Source organism: Oncorhynchus mykiss, chromosome 27 (assembly GCF_057628025.1).
Source record: "Oncorhynchus mykiss isolate SJ-2025 chromosome 27, ASM5762802v1, whole genome shotgun sequence".
NCBI classification, from domain to species: domain Eukaryota; kingdom Metazoa; phylum Chordata; class Actinopteri; order Salmoniformes; family Salmonidae; genus Oncorhynchus; species Oncorhynchus mykiss.
Genome location: NC_143048.1, coordinates 28,933,586 through 28,952,123, shown reverse-complemented (window position 1 = coordinate 28,952,123; position 18,538 = coordinate 28,933,586). Strand labels below are relative to the sequence as shown.

The following is an 18,538-nucleotide window of genomic DNA, read 5'->3' as shown; positions in this document are numbered from 1 at the left end:
AACTGTACAGTTTGGTGTAGGAGGAATAATGGTCTGGGGCTATTTTTCATGGTTCGGGCTTGACCCCTTACGATTCGATCACACCGACAGCATCATTGCATTTTTGGTAAACCAGAAGTACATTCACTTCCAGTAGAACGCTGCGTGTGCCTTGCAGCATTGTGTTGCAGAGGCAGTTGCAGCGCGTTCTGTGTGGTGCATACGTTGGATTTATCGAACGCATGCGTCAAACTGTATGCATATATGGCTTGACAGAAATGGTAGCAGAAGGTGAATGTGGAACATTTGTAGCACACATATCCAGATAATCTGCATACTATTTTGCGCAATGACACTATCGGTGTGATCAGGGCATTAGTTCCAGTGAAGACAAATCTTAACGCTACAGCATATAATGCCATTCTATACGATTCTGTACTACCAAATTTGTTGCAAAGGTTTGGTGAAGGCCTTTTACTGTTTCAGCATTACAATGCCCCTGCGCAAAACGTGAGGTCCATATAAACTCAGCAAAAAAAGAAACGTCCTCTGACCGTCAATTGCGTTTATTTTCAGCAAAATTAACATGTGTAAATATTTGTATGAACATAATTCAACAACTGAGACGTAAACTGAACAAGTTCCACAGAAATGTGACTAACAGAAAGTAACAGTCAGTATCTGGTGTGGCCACCAGCTGCATTAAAACCTCTCTGGGATATGTGGGACGGTTGCGTCCCACCCTCGCCAACACCCAGTGAAAGTGCAGGGCGCCAAATTCAAAACAAAAATCTCATAATTTAAATTCCTCAAGCATTCAAGTATTTTACACAATTTTAAAGATAAAATTCTCATTAATCCAGCCACAGTGTCTGATTTCAAAAAGGCTTTACAGCGAAAGCACCACAAACGATTATGTTAGGTCATCACCAACTCACAGAAAAACACAGCCATTTTTCCAGCCAAAGAGATGAGTCACAAAAAGCACAAAGAGATACAATTAAATCACTAACCTTTGAGGATCGTCATCAGATTACACTCATAGGACTTCATGTTACACAATACATGTATGTTTTGTTCGATAAAGTGCATATTGATATCAAAAAATCTAATTTTATATTAGCGCGTTACGTTCAGTAGGTCTAAAACATGAAGTGATTTTGCAGAGAGCCACATCAATTTACAGAAATACTCATCATAAATGTTAATGAAAATACAAGTGTTATACATGGAATTAGAGATATACTTCTCCTTAACCTCTCTGCGCACGGAACCCGCTAGCGGGCTGAAATTCCACAACATACGGTGATCGCTACATAAATAGTCATATTAAACATTCATGAAAATAGAAGTGTCTCACATGTATCAAAAGCCTAGAATCTTGCTAATCCAACTGCGTTGTCAGATTCAAAAAAGGATTTACTGCGAAATAATACGATGCGATTATCTGAGCATAGAGTCCCATAAAAAAAAAAACTATTTCAACCAGCACAGGCGCAACAAAATCACAAACTGCAATAAAATAAATTGTTTACCTTTGACGATATTCGTCTGTTTGCAATTCCAATGCTCATTGTTACACAATGAATGATATTTTGTTTGATAAAATCCGTTTTTATAGCCTAACACGAAACATTTTGTGAACCGCTTGTGTAGTGAATTCCGTCTCATTCCATTTTCGACGACACATTCCAGTTAAATCACCCACACAGAACGTGACTTTTCCAGTCATGTTTGGTTTCACTGCAATAAACTGGTTTGTTTGTTTGTAACACAATCAAACCTGATGGGCCATTTCACGGGACGTATTGACAGAAAGAAACCGATTTGAAGACAACAAGTAATGACATCATTGTGCACCAATGATTTGCCCGCTGTTTCGTTGATTGACTGTCTTTTAACCCAATGACCACTGATCGTCTTGAAATCTAGCTGGGTAGATGGCCAATGAGCTGAGGTAAACGGCAATGTGTAAATGGTTATGTGCTGGAAGACCAACCCATGTAGTAAGCTCCAGCGTAAAGAGAGTCATGCGCTATTGAATTTTCATACCGGAAGGAGAAACACATATTGCGCATTGCATTGTTTTGTGAACGCGCAGATCAAGTCTAGATATACAGATGAACACACAACTTTAGAATACATTTATTGGGAAGGTGAGACAGAGATTGTTGGAGGACGCTTCATTTAGCGATTGTGGAGGAATATTTTTTGAAAGGGAAAGGACATCGTTTTGGACTGGTAAGTTCTTATCATGCTAATGCCCTTGTTTGAAATTTTCTAATATAAAATATTATTTGTGATTTTTATTTTAGAAGCAATATATAAACATTTAATGTCATGAAATGTGAGATGCGTGTCTGCCGCCCCAACCCACATGAAATCACATCAATGGCCAAAGTGAAATGGAGACAGTAGATACAGCTGGTCTGTTGTAATATAATAAAGACAGTAGATCTAGCTGGTCTGTCATAATATAATAGAGACAGTAGATCTAGCTGAAATGTCATAATATAAAAGAGACAGTAGATCTAGCAGGTAATAATAATATAATAATATATTCAACCTTCAACTCTCTATATATATATATATATATATCTGTTTATTATACCTGTTGATACAGGGCTCATATGTGAAACTATTCTAACTGAACATTTTCTTTCACAGTGACACTGACTCCGAATGGGAGTCTTATCCGGTGTCCTGTGTGAATTTAAGTATGCGCTCTCTAATTCTCTCTTTCTCTCTCTCGGAGGACCTGAGCCCTAGGACCATGCGTCAGGACTACCTGGCATGATGACACCTTGCTGTCCCCAGTCCACCTGGCCTTGCCGCTGTTCCAGTTTCAACTGTTCTGCCTGCGGCTATGGAACCCTAAAAACTGTTCATTTTTACTCTTGAGGTGCTGTCCTGTTGCACCCTCTACAACCACGGTGATCTCCACCCGGCACAGCCAGAAGAGGACTGGCCACCCCTCATAGCCTGGTTCATAGCCCCTCATAGAGGACTGAGGGTCTTCCAAATATTGAAAGTGTGTAAATAGTTACCCATGTTATTTTGTAAATGTATATATAAATATATATTTTTTTTTTCTTCATATTTTTTAATCAATAATTTTTTTTTTCTTCCCATTTGTTTTTTTCCCCTCAATTTTTTGGGGTGTTAGAATACCATTTTGGTATTTTGTATATAGTTATTTGTTTCAAAATGTATACCTTCACCAATTTGGCCACTTGGGTAGATTTGGGCTACTTGTGCGGGACACCTGGGTGACTTCATGATAAATGTCATGTAGCACACTCCTTTTGGAAGTGATCATTCTGAAACTGTTGTAGTACTGTTGCCCTCTTATATTTTTCACTGAAATAGTCCCCATCATCCTATCTGAATGTTTGTTTTATCTTGTTCATTTTAAAGATGATACAAAAATAAAAAACATGTTTTTTTCATTGTTTTATCTAAACCAGATCTATTGTGTGTTATTCTCCTACATTCAATTCACATTTACACAAACTTCAGAGTGTTTTCTTTCAAATGGTACCAAGAATATGCATAGCCTTGGTTCTGTGCCTGAGCTACAGGCTGTTAGATTTGGGTATGTCTTCAGGCGGAAATTGCACAAAGTAGGGGGGGGAGCTGCAAGAGGTTATTAAGGCCTGATTGTTAGAGTGCTGCAGAGATGGTTGTTCTTCTGGAAGGTTCTCCCATCTCCACAGAGAAACTCTGGAGCTCTGTCCGAGGTACCATCGGGTTCTTGGTCACCTCCCTGACCAAAGCCCTTCTCCCACGATTGCTCAGTTTGGCCGGGCGGCCAGCTCTAGGAAGAGTCTTGGTGGTTCCAAACTTCTTCCATTTTTACGAATGATGGATGCCACTGTGTTTTTGGGGACCTTCAATGCTGCAGAAATGTTTTGGTACCCTTCCCCAGATCTGTGCCTCGACACAATCCTGTCTCGAAGCTTTATGGACAATTCCTTCGACCTCATGGTTTGGTTTTTTCTCTGACATGCACTGTCAACTGTGGGACCTTATATAGACAGGTGTGGGCCTTTCCAAATCATGTCCAATCAAATGAATTTACCACAGGTGGACTGCAATCAAGTTGTAGAAACATCAAGGATAATCAATGGAAACAGGATGCACCGGAGGTCAATTTCGAGAATGCTTACGTAAATAAAATATTAGTTTTTTATTTTTAATACATTTTCAAACATTTCTAAAAACCTATTTTTGCTGTGTCATTATGGGATATTGTGTGTCGATTGGTGAGGATGTTTATATTTATTTAATCCATTGTAGAATAATGCTGTAACAATAAATTGTGGAAAAAGGGAAGAGGTGTGAATACTTTCCCACTGTATGTAGACAGCAACACTAACATACAGTACACTCCTTGGCCAGGTCTTACCTGCGAGCAATATAGTAGAAGACAGGGTTGCCATTCTTGGAGGTTCCAGCCTGGTAGAAGATGTTGAGGGTCTTCAGGGCTTTAAATTCGTCTTTTTCATGGACCTGGTGCCTAGAAATCAGGGACAAACGGACAATAGAATGCTTCTGAATCAACTCCACTCACCAACTGCTGGCATCCCGAGTGTCTTAGAACATTTTACAGACTAACTCTACACTAGGAGAGTGTTACCTGGTCATAAACTCCTCAAACTTGGAGCTGGTGAGGTTAAGGCTGGACCAGTGGGTGTCGGCAACAGGTTTGTGTTCGGGGGGCCCCAGATAGGCCAGAAGGGTGGCCATCTTGTCAAACGGCCGCCGGCCCACTGCCTTGTGGTCCCTATGGAATGGGAAGAGATTCCGCTGTCAGACTGAGGGCTATACTGGTAGTGCACATAACATGATGATTGGTGACTCATTGTGTGTGTGTGTGTGTGTGTGTGTGTGTGTGTGTGTTACTGACCTGTTGCTGGAGAGGTACTGTCCGATCCTCTCCTGGTTGTTCCACAGCAGCCTATGGAGGGCCAGAACGTTGCCATCACTGATGAAGGACAGGCTGTGGTTGACTGAGTCACTGGGAGGAGAGTCAGAAGCTATGTCCAAGAAGAACCTACAAGGCAATATAGAGGGATCACAGAGTGAATGTTAATTACAGAACTGGAAATCTATTACAAATATCTATAAAATATTAGAAAATGAGTCCAGGTACGTAATTCTCAGCTTCATAAGAGAAAGCCGAGACTCCGATAATTTCCTTCTTTTCAAGATACTGAGAGAGCAGTTTGTGATTTTTTGTCAGAAGTTTTGCAGGTATTAAAATTCTTCTGACTTACCACGTAAAAATCTACAGTTCAAGACGTCGTCACAAATCTGGTAACTGCGCCGTTGCTAACTAGCATAGCTGGTCCCATTGTTGCACAGAGTTATATAAGAATCCCGTTGTCATCTTCAACCTAACTTACCGCCTGGCTGCATCAAAGTTGCTTTTCACAAAGTCGTTAAAAGGCCTCATGTGCTCCTCTTTAGTAAACAACACGTGGTTGGCAATGCTCTGGAGGATCTGCAAACCAAACAGAGCGCAACTTAACTAAAATCAAAGGTAATAAATATAATATTTTTTACAATTATTTTATCAAACTATTTTGGTCAAAGCCACGACTGTCATTTTCACACAAGATGCTTATTTTTGGAAGATGGAATCTCCCAACCCATACCTTGGACATGAGCTTTAGTCCTCTCTCTATGCTGGGTGGGGGCTTCTCATCCAGGATGCCTGCCTCGTAGGGTGACACGATGGCAGGGTTGATGAAGCGCAGGAACATGGCACTGCCCACCGCCCCGATACTGTTCTGGGGGAAACGCTGGCTCACCACCTGAAGGAAAAGGTGGGCGGAAAAGGGGGAGGGAGGAGAGCAGGATGAGGAGTTGGAACAGAGTGGAGAGAAAACACGAAAGGAAATGAGAAAGTTTGATGCTTGTACGACATGACAGAGAAGATCTCACACCACCCTTCTCAAAGCCAGCCAGAGCACAAGCAAGAGAGAAAGAGTTAGAGAGAAAAGAGTGCAAGAGAGGGGGAGGGCGACAGAGGAAGAAGGAAAGAGCTAGGTACGGAAAAAAATGCCTCGTTATGGCGAGATCACAACTTATTTATCTCATGATCACTATAACAAAAGTTGTTAAAAATAAATTGACGTATTGATTTATCTATTTTTATTTAACCTTTAACTTGGCAATTCAGTTAAGAACCAATTCTTATTTACAATGACAACCTAGGAACAGTGATCAGGGGCAGAACGACAGATTTTTACCTTGTCAGCTTTGGGATTCGATCTAGCAACCTTTCGGTGACTGGCCCAACACTCTAACCACTATTGGCTGTGTGGCTGAGGCGGCTAAGCCCTCAGTGGAACAGTGCACAAGTTTTTATTGATTGCTACACTAAGCAATAATAAAACTCATGCTAACATGCTTTCATTTGTGTTTGGAGATCATTATCAGTGTGTTAGTTAGAATGTTAGCAAGCTAAATGTCCCTTACCTTAAGCTATGAGCTTGTGAGGAAGCTAAGCCCGGGTGGGGCATTTAAGCCCTCAACGATGTCTTACAGGATGCTCTAAATGTCACTTACCTCCCTTACAATGCTGCTAACTTGCCTAGTCTTGTGAGCTAGCGAGTTAGCTCGGTAGTCTTGTTAGCTAGATTGTTTTTAGCTGGCATAACTGAAGTGTATGACAAGGAACACTTCACGTAAATATTATCCATTTAAACATTTACTGAGTGGGTGAGCTCCATTCCTAACAGGCTGATCAGATTTATTTTCAGCCTCAGAGCTTGATCTGATTCAACAGCAGCATCAGAGGCTGATAAATCAGGATTGTGCCTCGTAGGCTGTTTCATAGGTAAAGATCCTTGCAGGCAGATTAGCAGTCAGGCTGCTGCCTTGTAGGCTGTCTGCAAGGAGTCCACTGTGAATTTCAATATTATGCACAAAACATGAAGTGTCCCTTATAATTATACAAGTGTCAGTTATGCAAGCTAACAACCAACATAGGTAATAAGCTAGCTAACAAGACTACATAGCTAATTAGCATGCAATTGGCTGTGGTCTTGGGGAAGCATGCAGCCTGGAGACAGTGCTGCCTGTCAGGCATCATTGAAGTCTTACATGCCCCATGAAGGCATTGCGATCAACACAGCCACAAGGCTCCTTGATGAGGTGGATGTGCATCTGAACAAAAATTAATGGGATGATGAATGGTACTTTTGATTATCTCTTAACCACATTCATATAGGGGGCGCTCTTTTAATTTTTGGATGAAAAACGTTCCCGTTTTAAACAAGATATTTTGTCACGAAAAGATGCTCGACTATGCATATAATTGACAGCTTTGGAAAGAAAACACTCTGACGTTTCCAAAACTGCAAAGATATTGTCTGTGAGTCCACAGAACTGATGTTACAGAAAAAACCCAGATAAAAATCCAATCAGGAAGTGCCGCATTTTTTGAAACCGCCTCATGGCAAAGACTCCTTATATGGCTGTGGAGGAGCTAGGAGTCAGCTTACGTTTCCCATGTTTTCCCCAAGGTGTCTGCAGCATTGTGACGTATTTGTAGGCATATCATTGGAAGATTGACCATAAGAGACTACATCTGCTTGGTGTCCTCCGTCGCAATTATTGCGTAATCTCCAGCTGCAGTATTTTTCTGTTTGCTTTTGATGAGAAGCCAGCTGCCACGAATGATAGATTATCGAATAGATATGTGAAAAACACATTGAGGATTGATTCTAAACGTTTGCCATGTTTCTGTAGACATTATGGAGCTAATTTGGAAAAAAGTTTGCCGTTGTAAGTGACTGCATTTTCCGGTATTTTTCTTAGCCAAACGTGATGAACAAAACTGAGCTATTTCGTCTACACAAATAATATTTTTGGAAAAAATGAACATTTGCTATCTAACTAAGAGTCTCATCATTGAAAACATACAAAGTTCTTCAAAGGTAAATTATTTTATTTGAATGCTTATCTTGTTTTTGTGAAAATGTTGCCTGCTGAATGCTAGGCTTAATGCTATGCTAGGCTATCAATACTCTTACACAAATGCTTGTGTAGCTTTGGTTGAAAAGCATATTTAGAAAATCTGAGATGACAGTGTTGTTAACAAAAGGCTAAGCTTGTGTTTCAATATATTTATTTCATTTGCGATTTTCATGAATAGGAAACGTTGCGTTATGGTAATGAGCTTGAGGCTATGATTACGCTCCCGGATACGGGATTGCTCGTCGCTAGAGCTTAATCTCGACAAAACGTATTTTTTTATTTTTTTTTGTACCTTTATTTAACCAGGCAAGTCAGTTAAGAACAAATTCTTATTTTCAATGGCAGCCTAGGAACAGTGGGTTAACTGCCTGTTCAGGGGCAGAACGACAGATTTGTACCTCGTCAGCTCGGGGATTTGAACTTGCAACCTTTCGGTGACTAGTCCAACGCTCTAACCACTAGGCTACCCTACCACATGTAGTGATCAAGAGATAAGTTGTGATCTCGAACATAAGATAATTATTAGTTGTATTCATATGTCTTCCTCTCTGGACTTGCGTAGCTAAGAGAGGACATTTTAAAATAAAGCTTTGATGGAAATTAAGCCTTTGAAAAATAAATGCCAGCAAGAGTGGACAAGCTTGATTTTAAAGTGGAACTGACTACATTTTATCAACATAAAATCTTATTAAAATCTGTTCATTTACACCCCCAGGATGAATGACAATACTTATTTTACATTTTCTGACAAGTGAGCACTTAGATATGGTAATTTTCACGTTTTCATACAATGTTTGGGAATAATGTATAGTAGCGTACATTAAAATTATATAGCAATATAGAGTGGAAAAGCAGCCATGTGTTTGGAAAATTAATATAAACATCAGTCTTGTCCAGGACCGGCGTCTAGGCAGACCGGTGCGCCATAGCCAATCAGAGCTACAGTAGGTCTATATGAAAATAAGCCATTTTCCACAGAAGCCTGCCAACATTCACTTTGAACTGGACTGGGTGTTTACAGGCAGTAGCAACAGCGCAACTATAGAACGTTATTCGCCAAAAGCCACAGAATACACCTGAATGGATTTCTGCAAATAAGTAAATACCATGGGCGTCTTCTTACATTTGGGAACTTAGTTATACTAAGCAAACAACCATGAAAAGGCTTGCCCTCAGTTGCCTATGCACATAAACAACAAGATCGTCAATTTACGCTAGCCAGAGCGAGATGAGCTCAAATCTGAAGAGGGAACATTAGATAAATCCTCTCAAACTTGCTAATTGGCTGTCAAAAATCGCACTGATAAACGATTGGGAATAGTAGCTTGTTCATCCTTCTGCAGCTTGCCTGCCAGTGCATTCTTAACCCAACCTACATTTTGACAACTGAATGGGAACCACACGCACTACCCTCTGTAGTGCCTTACGGTCAGATGCCGAGCAGTTGCTATACCAGGCGGTGATGCAACCGGTCAGGATTACAGCTGTAGAACTTTGAGGATCTGGGTATCATTGCCAAATCTCTTCAGTCTCCTGAAGGGGAAAAGGTTTTGTCTTGCCCTCTTCACGACAGTCTTGGTGTGTTTGGACCATGACAGATCATTGGTGATGTGGACACCAAGGAACTTGAAACTCGACTGGCTCCACTTCAGCCGGGTCGTTGTTTGTGGGGGCCTATTCGGCCCTCCTTTTCCTGTAGTCCGCGATCAGCTCCTTTGTCTTGCTCACATTGGGGGGGGGTGGGGGGGGGGGGGGAGTTGTGCTTGGCCACGCAGTTGTGGGTGAACGGAATACAGGAGGGGACTAAGCACGCACCCCTGCTAACTGTGGATAACAGTCGTTCATTTTCAGCATAGCTAGCAAAGCGATTCACATTTTTTGAAAATTAACTAAAAATGGCACCTGCATCTCTAGCTGTAGCCATCGAAAAACGATGAGTGGTAAAAGTCAGTCGCTCACCCCACTCTTCCAATGACATGACATCCTCCCAAGCAGCTAGCTAGCTAACGCTATGCTCTGTGTTTTAAGCTAAATAAATAGCTACATACATAAATAGGTATGCTAGCCCAGGGTGTCAAACTCAAATCAGCGCACGGCCATATTGACAAAACAACAAATTTGCGGCCCAGACATATCCTTTTTGCTTATACAAAAAATGACCCAAACTGGCCATTGTTTTCTCATAAAAAAAATGTGTCCCTTTATAAATATCCACGTATGTACAGAGGATACTGTATATAGCATTTGAACATATCAAAACAAAGATATAAATCATATTTGTCCAACCTTCGCTGCTATGCTTGTAGATGTGCATAATATGCTGTGGAGTGTCTGTACACTTCCCCTCGGCTGAGCGCTGTAACCGGGGCACACGAAAGCAGCGCAATTGAAGTTAAATTCAATTGAAGTTAAATTGACTGATGCGAGACTCAGGCTATAATTTCATAAAGTAGATGACTCAAAAGTTTAATCATTTATACTCGCTTGTGTGTCCTATTGAGTTTGACACGTGCGCTAGCCTATTGGCCCCGTTATGGCAGACTTCTGATCATTGCCCTTGCTAGTTTGATTGTGTTGACATTCTCAGCCTTCGTTACAGTCGTCCATTTTTGTTCAAAATATTGAGTCATTGAAACATCTCGAATGGGTGATGGCAGCAAACAATGTACCCGGCCAGATGTGATTTCCAACCTGATAGCAATATTTTTTGGACTACCAAGAAATGTATTGGTAATTTATATTAAATCCTGCAAAGAACTGCTTCCATCTATTCTGCCAACAATGCGTAAATCATGGACTTTTGAGTTAAATATAACCTATTTTTAACAGCTCTTATAAAGTTGGTTTTGGAACATAAATTGGGATTTTGATATTTTTGACTGATATGATTGCACTTTAAAGCGCGACAGAAAAAAGGGGTTAAAAATGACATTGAATTTCACCAGCCAGAAAACAACAGCGAATACATGGAGATATGACTCCCAGAGCAAAGCAGAAAAATGTCTCACAGGTGATCAGCCAGACACACAGTGTTTTACAGAGCAATAAATTATAACCATAGTCCACAAGACAGACACCAACATGCATGTACACAAGACAGACAATCCTCACTTCACCTAGGCCTTTAGATTCAAATATTTGGTGCAAGTGCAATAAACCAAATAGGCCCTATACAGTATATGGCCCAAATACAACAGACATAAAACCACCGCAATCACTAAGCAAGATGGCTGTGTCATTGTAAATAAGAATTTGTTCTAAACCGGCTTGCCTAGTTAAATAAAAAGATTAACAAATGTAAAGAAAGAAATAAAAACATACACAATACTTTACTACGTAACATCCCACTGTATATGCACTGCAGCAACACAGAAAGAAGCGCACCATAGAAAACTGTCCCCCAGGTGATGTGTTTATGTCAACTGCAGCCAAATTCCTCCCTTGTACTTGATTGACTAATTAAGATCAGTAATTAGTAAATAACTACCCTCACCTGGTTGTCTAGGTCTTAACTGAAAGGAAAAACCAAAAAGCCGCAGACACCAGGCCCTCCAGAGAATAAGTTTGACACCCCTGCTGTAACCGAATGCACTGGTTTCTTGGAGTTAATAGAAAATGGAAGCAAGTAAGTTGGCGCTACTATTTGTAGAATGCCTTTTATTAAAAATGAAAAAATAAAGACAAAGTTATTTTTGCTTTTGAAAAGAAAAGGGGCTGAGGAAAAAGTTCTCTGAACTTACTGCTTCTTTGTTTAACTTTCTGTCTTTAACTGTGGCTTTAGTCAGTAGAGAGTGGCAAGTAGCCAACAGAACAGAGATGAGCACAAACAGGTCACAGCACCACACACACACACACACACACACGAGCATCCGCCGGCACAGCCCAACTACTGACCAGCATTGTGTGCGCGTGCTGATGTTTTTTTACAGGCAGATTTTCGCACAATGGTAGTAGTATAGGATTGTATCGAGCGAAGGGAGATCGATATGCGTCAGGTTCATGTTCTGTGCTATTTTGGTGTTGTGTCCAACAAAATAACATTAGTGGTTCCAAAGCACACACACACACACTCTCTATCTTTGTCCTGCTAGCATACAATAGGAGAGCAAGTTTTTTTTAAATGCTTCAGCTCCACAGCATCTGTCTCTGTACACAGTCGGACCATACATACAAAGTAAATATACACGGTTCTATTACAAGGCAAAAGGCTGAGGCAAAACAAGGGTGTTAAGGGTGTCCTTCATCTCATTGAGATATCGAAACATTTGATGTGTTGCTTTAAGTCAGTATAGAGAGAAAGTCAGTTTTTGTGGAAGCAGAGGGGAGCGGTCTCGGCTCATCAGACATGCAGATGGAAACAGGAAATAGGCGAGTGGAGTGTGTGTCCATACAGAGGTGTTCTTTCATGGAAAAGTTAGGCTTAATGGAAACGGTGTGTGTGTAAGCAGTTTGACAGTAGGGACACTAGCTGCTTTGTGGTGTCTTGATGTTGCTGTAGTCAGTTAATTCATCTGCATATGTTCCCCCTTTTCCAACCACCACCATTGAAGGGACAGTCCTTAATCTGTTCTGTCACAGTACATGAAGGGCGAACACGTAGAAGAGGGCAGAGGACGTATAGCAGCAACGTTAGTGAAAAGTCAGAGAAAAGTAAGAAGGTTGTGCCTGTGTGTATTAGTGAGAGATGTGACCTAGTGCCATTATTAGCACAGTATGGAAGAAAGCCAGTGGCTTGTAAGGGTGTAGGCGACAGTAACACACTCCACCCACCCAGAGAGCAGCGTGAGGCCAGAGGTGGGGAATGAACCTACTTGGTAGAGACAGTGACACACACTGCGTAGCTGTGGCGGGAACTCGCTGGAGGAGTTGATAATGGCCAGGAAGAACCGGTCTGTGATCTGAAGAAGGTTCCGCTGGTTCTCGTCAAGGTTCTCTGACTGTTCTAGTCTACAAAGAGGGAGGGAGGGTGGAGACGGGGAAGAGAGAGAGGAAGGGGAAAGTCCGACAACTGTCATTCACGATTGAAATAAAGTCAATCATTATGGTAAGAGATTTTAACAAAGTGTTAAGTACCTCAATGGACCGTAAAGGTAATCACTCTACAAACTATCATCACCGTGCCCTTAAAGAAATCACAAATATTATGGACACATTAGAAATAGTGGCTATTTGGAGACTAAAAAACCCTGACCTAGTGAGATATACATGGAGGAGACTTGATCAAGCTAGTCGTCTTGACTACTTTGTATCTTTCTCTCGTGCATCAAAAGTTTTAAGTTTTAAATAGGAGACAGAATGCGATCGGATCATCTAATTGGCGTTCACATAACTCTTATAGATTTTCCACGTAGACGGGATATTGGAAATTTAATCAAAGTTTACTGGAGGACAACTATTTTTAACTGAGACAAAATCATTTATAACTGAATTTTCAGCAAATCCCCTTATTGTTTCAGATACCTTTAAAATGTACCTTCAGAGGTCATTCAATTCATTATTCATCAATAATGAAAAAGCAGTTTCTGGCTAGAGACAAGACTAACAAGGGAAATCAATGAACTAACAGTACAGTTTTTTTTTTTTTGTGCAGAAACTCATTACTGAAGACGGGAGTCATCTATGATTCTCCGAATAATATTTCAAAAGAGGAAGCTAATTATTTTAGGCAGACGTTCTCTTTTCCGTCTCATCTTCTCCCACTGAATGAAGATTACGGTAAGGAATTCTTTACAAATAATATAAAAAATTGAAAATTAACAAATCAGATCAGTCCAAAGGCCAAATTACAGAGGAATAACTTTGAGGCTTTTAAATCCTTTCAGTCTGGAAAAACCCCAGGGCTTGATAGCATACCGGTAGAGGTATGTCAAACCGTTTTTGAGATACTAAAAGCGCCATTGTTAGATTGTTTTAACTACTCCTATAGAAATGGTAGTCTGTCAGGTACTCAGCAGGAAGGTCTGATTTCTATATTATTAAAACAAGTCCCAGATGGCAAATATAAAGACCCAGTATATCTAAAAAACTGGAGGCCCCTTGCACTTAAATGTTGTGATGCAAAAATACTAGCGAAATGCAATTAAATTTCGACAATTCTCCTATAAAATGGGTAAAAGAAATGTATAGCAACCCCAGGTGTAAAATAGTAAATAACGGCTACTTCTCAGAGAGTTTTGAATTGTCAAGAGGAGTTAAACAAGGAAGTCCGCTGTCAACATATCTATTCGTTATGGCCATCGAAATGCTAGCTATTAAAATCAGATCCAATAACAACAGAGGATTAGAAATCCAAGGCTTAAAAACAAAGGTGTCCATGTATGGCGATGACTCAAGTTTTATATCAAGTCCGCAAGCTAGATCCCTGCAATGTCTCATTGAAGATCTAGATAACTTTTCTGGACTAAAACCTAATTATGATAAATGTACAATATTACGTATTGGATCATTAAAAATACAACTCTTACATTACCCTGCAGTTTACCTATAAAATGGGCTGACAGTGAAGTAGACAAACTTCGTATTCGTATCACAAAATATATAAATTAGCTCTCCGCAATGAATTTCTATAGAAAAAAATAGACAAGGTCCTGCAACCATGGAGAGGTAAATAACGGTCTATTTATGAAGGGAAAAAAACTATCCAACTCCTTAGACATATCTCAGTTTATTCACTTATGGCGCTGCATACTCCTGACGATTTGTTTTATAAATCAGATGAGCAATTTTTTTTTGCTATATCTGGGACACTAACTAGACAAAAAAAAAAAGTGCCAATCTACAGTGGGGCAAAAAAGTATTTAGTCAGCCACCAATTGTGCAAGTTCTCCCACTTAAATTACAGCCCCCCCCCCCCCCCATCATAGGTACACTTCAACTATGACAGACAAAATGAGAGAAAAAAATCCAGAAAATCACATTGTAGGTTTTTTAATGAATTTATCTGCAAATTATGGTGTAAAAAATAAGTATTGTCACCTACAAACAAGCAAGATTTCTGGCTCTCACAGACCTGTAACAACTTATTTAAGAGGCTCCTCTGTCCTCCACTCGTTACCTGTAATAGCACCTGTTTGAACTTGTTATAAGTATAAAAGACACCTGTCCACAACCTCAAACAGTCACACTCCAAACTCCACTATGGCCAAGACCAAAGAGCTGTCAAAGGACACCAGAAACAAAATTGTAGACCTGCACAAGGCTGGGAAGACTGAATCTGCAATAGGTAAGCAGCTTGGTTTGAAGAAATCAACTGTGGGAGCAATTATTAGGAAATGGAAGACATACAAGACCACTGATAATCTCCCTCAATCTGGGGCTCCACGCAAGATCTCACCCCGTGGGGTCAAAATGATCACAAAAATCCCAGAACCACACGGGGGGACCTAGTGAATGACCTGCAGAGAGCTGGGACCAAAGTAACAAAGCCTACCATCAGTAACACACTACGCCACTAGGGACTCAAATCCTGCAGTGCCAGACGTGGCCCTCTGCTTAAGCCAGTACATGTCCAGGCCCGTCTGAAGTTTGCTAGAGAGCATTTGGATGATCTAGAAGAAGAGTGGGAGAACGTCATATGGTCAGATGAAACCAAAATAAAACTTTGGTAAAAACGCAACTCGTCGTGTTTGGAGGACAAAGAATGCCGAGTTGCATCCAAAGAACACCATACCTACTGCGAAGCATGTGGGTGGAAACATCATGCTTTGGGGCTGTTTTTCTGCAAAGGGACCAGGACGACTGATCCGTGTAAAGGAAAGAATGAATGGGGCCATGTATCGTGAGATTGAGTGAAAACCTCCTTCCATCAGCAAGTGCATTGAAGATGAAACGTGGCTGGGTCTTTCAGCATGACAATGATCCCAAACACACCGCCCGGGCAACGAAGGAGTGGCTTCGTAAGAAGCATTTCAAGGTCCTGGAGTGGCCTAGCCAGTCTCCAGATCTCAACCCCATAGAAAATCTTCGCAGGGAGTTGAAAGTCTGTGTTGCCCAGCAACAGCCCCAAAACATCACTGCTCTAGAGGAGATCTGCATGGAGGAATGGGCCAAAATACCAGCAACAGTGTGTGAAAACCTTGTCAAACGTTTTCTGTAAGTCTTCACCTCTGTCATTGCCAACAAAGGGTATATAACAAAGTATTGAGATAAACTTTTGTTATTGTCCAAATACTTATTTTCCACCATAATTTTCAAATAAATTCATAAAAAAATCCTACAAATGTGTTTTTCTGGATTTCTTCTCATTTTGTCTGTCATAGTTGAAGTGTACCTATGATGAAAATTACAGGCCTCTCATCTTTTTAAGTGGGAGAACTTGCACAATTGGTGGCTGACTAAATACTTTTTTGCCCCACTGTATATAATGAATATGAATTGGGTGGGTTGAGATTATTAAATACAGTTGAAGTCGGAAGTTTATATACACTTAGGTTGGAGTCATTGAAACTCGTTTTTCAACCACTCTACAAATTTCTTGTAAACAAACTATAGTTTTGACATATACGGTGTTCATGACAAGTAATTTTTCCAACAATTGTTTACAGACAAGATTATTTCACTTATAATTCACTGTATCACATTTCCAGTGGGTCAGAAGTTTACATACGCTAAGTTGACTGTGCCTTTAACCGCGAACGGTATGACAACTGCCAGTGAAAGCGCAGGCGCCAAATCCAAAACAACATAAATCCCATAATTAAAATTCCTCAAACATACAAGTATTTTACACCATTTTAAAAAGATACACTTCTTGTTAATCCCACCAGTGTCCGATTTAAAAAAGGCTTTACAGCAAAAACAAACCAAACGGTTATGTTAGGTCAGAGCCAAGTCACAGAAAAACAGCCATCTTACCAGCCAAAGAGAGGAATCACAAAAAGCACAAATAGAGATAAAATTAATCACTAACCTTTGATGATCTTCATCAGATGACACTCATAGGACTTCATGTTACACAATGCATGTATGTTTTGTTCGATAAAGTTCATATTTATATCCAAAAATCTGTTTACATTGGCTCGTTACGTTCACTAGTTCCAAAACATCCGGTGATTTTGCAGAGAGCCAAATCAATTTACAGAAATGCTACTAATTAACATTGATAAAAGATACAACTGTTATGCACGGAATTATAGATACATTTCTCCTTAATGCAACCGCTGTGTCAGATTTAAAAAAAACTTTACCCACTTCCTGGTTGGATTTTTTTCTTAGGTTTTTGTATGCCATATGAGTTCTGTTGTACTCACAGACATCATTCAAACAGTTAGAAACTTCAGTGTTTTCTATCCAATACTACTAATAATATGCATATATTAGCAACTGGGCCAGAGTAGCAGACAGTTTACTCTGGGCACCTTATTCATCCAAGCTACTCAATACTGTCCCCAGCCCAAAGAAGTTAAACAGCTTGGAAAATTCCAGAAAATTATGTCATTGCTTCAGAAGCTTCTGATAGGCTAATTGACATCATTTGAGTCAATTCGGAGTGTACCTGTGGATGTATTTCAAGACCTACCATCAAACTCAGTGCCTCTTTGCTTGACATCATTGGAAAATCAAAAGAAATCTGCCAAGACCTCAGAAAGAAAATTGTGGGCCTCCACAAGTCTGGTTCATCCTTGGGAGCAATTTCCAAACGCCAAAAGGTACCACATTCATCTGTACAAACAATAGTACGCAAGTATAAACACCATGGGACCACGCAGCCGTCATACCGCTCAGGAAGAGACACGTTCGGTCTCCTAGAGATGAACGTACTTTGGTGCGAAAAGTGCAAATCAATCCCAGAACAACAGCAAAGGACCTTGTGAAGAAACGGGTACAAAAATATCTATATCCACAGTAAAACGAGTCCTACAGTGTCTTGCGAAAGTATTCGGCCCCCTTGAACTTTGCGACCTTTTGCCACATTTCAGGCTTCAAACATAAAGATATAAAACTGTATTTTTTGGTGAAGAATCAACAACAAGTGGGACACAATCATGAAGTGGAACGACATTTATTGGATATTTCAAACTTTTTTAACAAATCAAAAACTGAAAAATTGGGCGTGCAAAATTATTCAGCCCCCTTAAGTTAATAATTTGTAGCGCCACCTTTTGCTGTGATTACAGCTGTAAGTCGCTTGGGGTATGTCTCTATCAGTTTTGCACATCCAGAGACTGAAAATCTTTCCCATTCCTCCTTGCAAAACAGCTCGAGCTCAGTGAGGTTGGATGGAGAGCATTTGTGAACAGCAGTTTTCAGTTCTTTCCACAGATTCTCGATTGGATTCAGGTCTGGACTTTGACTTGGCCATTCTAACTCCTGGATATGTTTATTTTTGAACCATTCCATTGTAGATTTTGCTTTATGTTTTGGATCATTGTCTTGTTGGAAGACAAATCTCCGTCCCAGTCTCAGGTCTTTTGCAGACTCCATCAGGTTTTCTTCCAGAATGGTCCTGTATTTGGCTCCATCCATCTTCCCATCAATTTTAACCACCTTCCCTGTCCCTGCTGAAGAAAAGCAGGCCCAAACCATGATGCTGCCACCACCATGTTTGACAGTGGGGATGGTGTGTTCAGCT

General features: G+C 40.4%; 1 protein-coding gene across 11 annotated transcripts in view; it reads right to left on the bottom strand.

Moving 5' to 3' along the window:
- Positions 1 to 18,538, bottom strand: part of LOC110507892 (neurofibromin) — a 114,501-nt gene that overhangs the window by 68,952 nt on the left and 27,011 nt on the right. For all 11 annotated transcript variants that reach the window (XR_016492481.1, XR_005039980.2, XM_036964932.2 and 8 more), the window contains 6 exons: positions 12,780 to 12,915; positions 5,640 to 5,798; positions 5,388 to 5,485; positions 4,889 to 5,035; positions 4,619 to 4,765; positions 4,388 to 4,498 (listed from right to left, as the gene is read on the bottom strand). Coding sequence is in view for 9 of the 11 variants with exons in the window: in XM_036964932.2 (XP_036820827.2) it covers positions 4,388 to 4,498; positions 4,619 to 4,765; positions 4,889 to 5,035; positions 5,388 to 5,485; positions 5,640 to 5,798; positions 12,780 to 12,915 (798 nt within the window). In the remaining 2 variants the exon portion in view is untranslated. The remainder of the gene's footprint in view (positions 1 to 4,387; positions 4,499 to 4,618; positions 4,766 to 4,888; positions 5,036 to 5,387; positions 5,486 to 5,639; positions 5,799 to 12,779; positions 12,916 to 18,538) is intronic.